Source organism: Quercus robur, chromosome 6, assembly GCF_932294415.1.
Source record: "Quercus robur chromosome 6, dhQueRobu3.1, whole genome shotgun sequence".
Lineage (NCBI taxonomy): Eukaryota > Viridiplantae > Streptophyta > Magnoliopsida > Fagales > Fagaceae > Quercus > Quercus robur.
Window position 1 is genome coordinate 32,145,177 of NC_065539.1, and position 7,929 is coordinate 32,153,105.

General features: G+C 32.7%; 1 protein-coding gene across 1 annotated transcript; it reads left to right on the top strand.

The window, feature by feature from the left end:
• The first annotated feature begins 6,091 nt into the window (after positions 1-6,091).
• On the top strand, positions 6,092-6,898 carry LOC126690092 (uncharacterized). Its single transcript, XM_050385223.1, has 2 exons — positions 6,092-6,256; positions 6,320-6,898. The coding sequence occupies exons 1-2, from the start codon at positions 6,092-6,094 to the stop codon at positions 6,896-6,898; spliced, it is 744 nt and encodes a 247-aa protein (XP_050241180.1).
• The last annotated feature ends 1,031 nt before the right edge of the window (positions 6,899-7,929 follow it).

Consider the following 7,929-nt stretch of genomic DNA (forward strand, 5'->3'; position numbering starts at 1 on the left):
GTCAATTATTGGACATATGACGCAAATATGTTCAATTTTTTTTTTGGCTAAAAAATAATGTTAAATGAAATTGTTAGTAGTTAGTGGAGAGTTTTAATTCAATATGACTAGTTTGAATCGTAATATTTAAACCCGGACCATCTTGATCGTTTGAACTGATAACGCAGTAAATTAGAACCTAAGCCAATTTGATTTTTTAATTGAATCATTCAAATAGTTGAATTGGTAAAATCCAGTAGGTTTTTTGCAATCTGTGCAACTCGAAAAAGTCGTTTTACCTAACTAGTTTTGTATGTTAGTAATTTGATCAGAATTGACCTATCCTGTAACCCATGACTCATGGATCAGAATTGACCATTTGAGAAGTAATTTAAATTTGAGTTCAAATTTAACCTATGACCCATGCAACCAAACTTATTTTTATCAAAATAAACCACCAATGACAGAAATTCATTTAATTAATTTTAATTTTCAACCAATCAAAATTAATTTCAATTAATCATGTGTGATCAGTTCCACCCAAATGAACGCATGCAGACCGTCGAAACTTGATCCTGTGATAGTTTTTAATCCGACCGTCCGATTTGGAAACCGAACATATCGTTGTGATCATTAGAACTTCAAGATCATTTTTATGATACGCAATGAATTAGTTAATGAATGAAATGCAATCATGATTGTTGGGTACTTAGAATGATTATTTTGGTCATCTCCCAAGGTTAAATTATGAGTGCAAAAGTGAGTGTTTACAGGGGGCATTTCAGACATTTTTTAGGTTTTGGGGGTACTTTGGTAATTTTTAGGTTTCGGTGGTATTTATGTTATTTTTTAGGTTTAGGGGAGGGGGTATTTTGGTAATTTTAGAGGTTTCATGGGTATTTTGGTCTTTTTAGTGGTTTTGGAGTATTTTAGAGTTGGCTAATTTGTAGAAATGATACTTGGGTTTAATTGAGTACCTAGTTAAAACCCAATTAACATTAGTGTAAATTGAGTTTAATTGGGTTAATACCCATTTAACCCAATTAATAATTGGGTGGGTTTGGGTCTTATTTAAGTAAGTGGGTTTGAGTGGGTAAATGGGTTTGGGATGATTTTGTCACCCTATGTAATACCAACCTTTTGTGGGACTCAATGCGTGGAGATAAGAGTAATTTTAGCACGAACAAAATTTCTCTCCAAACTAGTTTGGAGAAAAACCCTACAAACTCATCATATTTCTTTATATTGAGTGTGAATTTTAAAAATTTAACCCTTAGATTGCATATTCTTATTACATCCTTCATGCTTACAAAATTTCAAAAAGATCAAAAATCAATTGCTATGTAACCAATAAATGTTAAAATTTCAAGTTTTTGTGATCTAAAATTTGGTAGAAAAAAATAAGTTAATTGATCGAATAGTAAATAATATTCGATTTGAACAAGTATATTTATATTTAAAAAAGTTTACTACTTTTATGTGTTGTGGGAATATATACAAGTATATATATTTTTAAAACAATTTACTACTTTTATGTGTTATGGGTGGTGCGTGCACTTCACTGCCAACATTATAAGCTACTTTTGCTCTACAGACCACCACCAAAGATGTCATCTCTTTACTGTTTTCAGTCTTTCCATCCGTGTGCTTGACATAGCACTAAGCCACTGGGGTGGGTGCCTCTCTCTCTCTCTCCCAAAATGTAAGGTTAAAGTAGTTAAAGTCTTCGTTCGTTGCACATTTTTGGTTATAATCTAACATAATAAATAATTTATTGAGAAATCAAACAATTTATCAATATATATATATATATCTATATCTATATCTATATCTATATCTATATATTACTAAAAGCTGAAACGTGGCATTTATTGTTGCTGAACTCCTGTTGCGCCATCTCATCGCCACGTCATTCGCCACATAATTATTATTTATTATTTATTTCTAATTTTTTTACAAATATAAATATGTTAATATAAAAATAGATTATTGACTTTACATATTCATCCTTGTCAGTTTTAACATTTATATATATTTATTTTTTATTTCCAATTTTCCTATAATTTTTTTTACATTCACTTATTTTTTAAATATTTACATTTTCTTTAACCTTTCTTCTTCTCTTACCTTTTCATCTCCCCACTACCCTCTAATTTAATATTACTATTTATTTTTCCCTTCATCTTCCTTTATTTGTCTTTTTTTATCCGTTCTTTCTTATTATAAATTTGCCACTCTTTTCCATTCTTTGCATAGTTTTCTTTCACAGAAGGTTTCTCTCTCTCTCTCTCTCTCTCTCATAGTTTTGGTGGATTTTTATTTTTTATTGCATCTCCGCTTTAGGTTGATAAATTGTTGTGTTTTTAAGAACTCTAATTTAGGTTGATACGATTTAGTTTTGTGTGTTTAAGTTATTATTATTATTATTATTTTGCTCTTTGATTGTTAAATTTTATCTGATTACATTATAAAAAATTAAAGATAGTAGATAAAAATAAAATAGTATTCCATTATATAGCATAATTTGAATAATTTAGTGTTTATTGTTATATATTTTAATTTTTTCTACTTTTTTCTTCTCTTTTGTTTTACTCAATATTGAAATTCAACCACATCCTCCTTATCATTAAATTATTTATATTTTCTCTCTTTTTGTTTTAAAAAATAAAAAAAAATGTAATATTTTAGTTAAATTCAAATAAAAGAAAATTGTGCTCATCAAATTGTACTTATTTTTTTTAACATTTACACTTTCTCCAACCTTTCTCATTCTCTTTACCTTTTCATCTCCTCAAACATTCTACCTTGATATCACTCTTCCTCTTTTCTTTTATCTTCCTTTATTTTGTTTCTTTTTATTATCATCCTCTTAGTATAAATTTGTCATTCACTCTTCCATTCTTTACATAATTTTCTCTCACAAAAAAGTGGTTATTTCCCACTCTTTGTCCCTCAATTTTTTCGTGGATTTTTATTTTTATTTTTCTTGCATCTTTTTTTTAGCTTGATATAAAGTTTTGTATTTTTTAGAACTCTATTTTGGTTGATGGGATTTAGTTTTTTTTTTTTTTAATTTTTTAATTATTTTTTTTATGACTTTGATTGTTAAATATTATTATATTGCATTATAAAGAATTAAAAATAGTATATAAGAATGTACTATTATTATATTACATAGAATTATTTGGATAAGTTATTGTTTATTGTTATGTATTTTATTTTTATTTTTTTCTCATATCATTTTATTTAACATTTAAATTCAGCCACATCCCCCATATATATCATATAATTATTTATATTTCCACTCCTTTTTTTTATATATTTAATGTCATAGAATCATCATCAAATTTTGGAAAACGATAGGTTGCCAATGGAGAGAGAGAGAGAGAGATGGTATAGAAAAAAAACCAATACATAGTAATAAAGAGTAGATAAAGATAAAAACCAAACGTCAGTTAGTAATCATTGATTGGAAAATAAAAAGGTGGTTAACAGGAGTAAGAAATAAAATAGAGATGGCTATATAGTGGACATTGAAAACTCTATAGTGCAATAAAATCAACCATTACGTTCACTTAATTAAATCAATAATTAGTAATCAACAATTAAATATAATAATACAAAATTTAAACTTAAAACTAATCAAACTCTAACTAGAGAAATTATATTTCCTATCATAACTAAAAATGAGATGTTCTTCAGTAATTTAGAAATTATATTAGAAATGAAGTTGGAAAATTTTATAATCTCATTTTTTGACATTTCATTTAACGTCATATATATATATATATATATATATATATAATCATAATCTTCGTACACCATGACTTTAAAAAATCTATTGAATAGTTCTTCATCTTATTTAATGTCTATGTTATGCAAATCATCAACCAATAAATTTATGATAATGATAAAAAAAATGTTATAGACAAGGTTATGAAAAATATGATAAAACTTAAAAAAAAAAAAAAACTCTTTATAAAGTCTAGAGATTAAAATAGTATGCGCGGGTCCGTGACTAGTATATATAAAAGCAGAGACCTTATGTGTGAGAGTATGAAGTTATGCCAAGTGGCGCATTGTATGATATTTTTCACCTCATCTAAATTTTGCATTTATATCAAACTATTAATTAATGACATATGCATTTATTTCAATGCATTAATAAAATTTAAAGAATTTGTATACATTTATAATTTGAAATGCTTTGGATAGATACAGATGGATCTAAAAAGTCATGGGAAAAATAGGAATTGAGAAAACTTTTCAATTTTATGCATAAGACTAATTTCAATGCAAAATTGCAAGAGTCAATTTCAATGAATATTGAGTAATATGATTATTTATCTCTACATTTGTCTAATATAAATCCCCATTTTCTTTGGACTTAAAAATCAAATTTTCATAATTTCTCTCACAATATCTTTGGTTCCTTTCTAAGAGGTATGTTAACTGAGCATCAATCTGCTTTTGCAAAAAATAGGCTTATTTCAGATAATGTTTTAGTTGCTTAGACTTCACATTGTATGAAAAATCATAATTCAGGAAAAACAGGTTTTATGGCTGTCAAGCTTGATATGAGCAAAGCATATGATAGGGTGGAGTGGGATTATTTACAGAAACTAATGGAGAATATGGGATTTTGCACAAGGTGGATTGAGTTAATTATGGAGTGTGTTCGTACTGTCTCATATTCCATCTTAGTGAATGGCGAACCGAAGGGGTTGATTAATCCAACAAGAGGCATACGGCAAGGGGACCCTCTCTCCCCCTTCCTCTTCCTTTTATGCACGGAAGGATTACATGGCCTTATCACAAAAGCTGCAAGAGCAAAGGAAATCAACGGCTTCTCTCTCTGTAAGAGAGGCCCCAAACTAACCCATTTATTTTTTGCAGATGATAGCCTGCTTTTTTGCAAGGCCAACTCCCAAGAATGTGGAAATGTACTCAAAATATTGTCGGATTATGAAGCGGTATCGGGCCAAAAAATCAATAGAGAAAAGACATCCCTTTTCTTTAGCAAGTCCACAGAAGAGGTGACTAGGCAAGAGATACAAGGAGTATTGGGAGTGCAAGAGATAAAATTTTATGAGAAATATCTAGGGCTGCCTTCGTTGGTGGGAAGGGGAAAAAAAGCAAGCTTTAGCTATATAAAGGAGAGGATTTGGAGAAAACTACAAGGGTGGGAGGTAAGCTTTTGTCTCAAGCGGGTAGAGAAGTCCTAATCAAAGCAATTGTTCAAGCCATTCCGACATATACCATGGGATGTTTCAAAATACCCTTGGGTCTATGTCATGACATTGAAGCAATGGTTAAAAAATTCTTTTGGGAGCAGCGGGGTGATAAAAGGAAAATACATTGGATTAAATGTTCGGAGTTGACGAAATCGAAGCTAGATGGAGGAATGGGTTTTAGGGACCTTGCATTGTTCAATGACTTGCTTCTAGCCAAGCAAGCATGGCGACTCATACATAATAAAGATACTCTTTTCTACAGAATATTCAAGGCAAGATTTTTCCCTCATTGTTCATTCATGGAAGCCAAGGAATCGACAACCAGGTCATATGCTTGGAAAAGCATTTTGAAGGGAAGGGAGGTCATCAAAATGGGATCAAGATTTCGGGTTGGGAATGGAAAAAACATTAAAATATGGCAGCACCATTGGCTTCCCATTAAACACCCACCTTTAGTTACTTCTCCAATCATTGAGTCTATGGAGGATGCCACGGTTGACTGTTTAATAGATGAGAACACAGGGAAATGGGATGCTGAAATGTTGGACGGAGTTCTTATTCCAGCAGAAGTTGAACTTGCAAAGAAGATTCCTCTTGCCCGAAGCCAAACTAAAGACTCTCTGATCTGGCCTTTCACGGCAAATGGACAATACAATTGCAAATCCGGATATCGCTTTCTAAAGGACTTGGAGACCGGGGCTGAAGGAGGCACACAACCGGACTTGGATAAAAAAATCTAGAAAAGCATTTGGTCATTGGAGATTCCAAACAAATACAAAAATTTTTTGTGGCGTGCATGCAGAGACTCTCTCCCAACAAAGGCCAACCTGACCAGAAAGACAATCATTCCAAACCAAATTTGCGACAGATGTGCTTCAATGGCAGAGGATACGTTACATGCTCTTTGGGGCTGCTCTGGTTTGAACGTGGTTTGGGATGATGAAAGATGGAGCTTTCGGTCAAGGGAGGTCTTCACTGATTTCAAGCAACTCTACGGATGGTTATTGGAGAAGGGGAAGCCGCTTCAGCTCTTTGCTATCCAAGTATGGTGTATTTGGAACCAGAGAAATCAGTCACGGTTGTAACAATCTTGCTGCCTCACTAAGGACCTGAAACATGCTGCACAAGAACGCTGGAATGAGATTAGATCAGGCAATCCTCTGCCAAACCCGATCAGACCACAGCCCAAGCCAAAATGGTCAGTCCCACCACTGAACAAATATAAGATAAATTATGATGGAGCAATCTCAAAGGCAGACAACAAAGCAGGGATTGGAGTGGTTGTTCGCAACTGCAATGGAGAGGTAATGGCATCCTTAATTCAACAATTGGAGCAAGCTTTCCAGCCTGTGGAAGTGGAAGTCATTGCTGCGTGCAGAGCAGTGGAGTTTGGCAGTGAGATTGGAGTGGACTGTGCTATTGTGGAGGGTGATTTAGAAGTGATAGTGAAGGCTTTGAGGAACAATGACAATGGATTGACTCCTTTTGCACCACTGATAAATGATGTCTCTTTATTTTTGGGTTTGTTTTCAGAATTGTCATACTCTCACATTAAGAGAGATGGCAACAAAGTTGCTCATAGTTTAGCTAGGCTAGCTTTGACCACACCAGGTTGTACCGTGTGGATGGAAGATGTCCCATCTCTCACTTTACCCTTTGTTCAGGCTGATTTGGCCGCGCATTGATTTTATTCAATAAAAGTCTTCTTTCTCAAAAAGAAAAAAACTTCCAAAATATTATGTTCGTCTTTAATATTTTGTTTAGATGATATGTATTCATTTTTACAACCAAAGCTTCTTTTGGTAGACAGAGACGTTGTTGCTCTGTTGCAAAGCCGAGAAGCCTCTGTCGTCACCGGCAGAGCAATCATGGGCGTGGTAAATGCTTGACGACAGAGCAATCATGAGCGTGGTAAATGCTATCTAATGACTATTCTTGGCCTTCACAAGTGATGTTTGAGAAGGTTGGGATGCCTCACCCATTTTTCCTAAATGTTGTCGCCTCACCAATCTGTAGAGCTTGGTAAGTTTTGGAGGGACCCCACATGATTCAATTGGATGCGTTGATGGTACTACTACTAATACTATGTTGATGTTGTGCTTGTTGGTTAAACTATTGGTTTTAGAGCTAGATCTAAACTTGGAATTGGTAGATCTAGGATGGGTTAGTTTGTTCAGCTTATGAAATGAAAATTGTGTTTGGTTGCTTTGTCTCCTTTACTTGGAAGCTTATCAGCTTGGTAGCATTGTCAGAAGCGTAGCCGAAAGGCGCTTCTCGGCTTGGTGGCATCATTGGTGGTGTAGCAGCAACTCAAGGAGGAAGCTTTGTAGGAGATCTGTATTTTTTATTTTTTATTAATTATGCAAGTGTAATAGAGTGTGATCCAGTGTAATAGGATCTATTATCTTATTTGCAAATGTCTATAAAAGTCCAATGTGTCACGTTATTATTGGATGGTGTAAATGTAGAATTTTACACTACATCCTTACCAAATTTGCACTCATTAAAAAGATATACCTTTTCAACAAAAATTATCCAAAAGTCCATTAATTAACAACCAAGGCTATGTTTGGTTCAGTAAATTGGGTAATATGATTATTTGTTTCTACATTTGTCCAATATAAATTCTCATTTCCTTTGGACTTAAAAATTAAGCTTTCAAAATTTCTCTCACAATATCTTTGGTTCACTTTCTGAAAGGTATGTGAATTTCCAA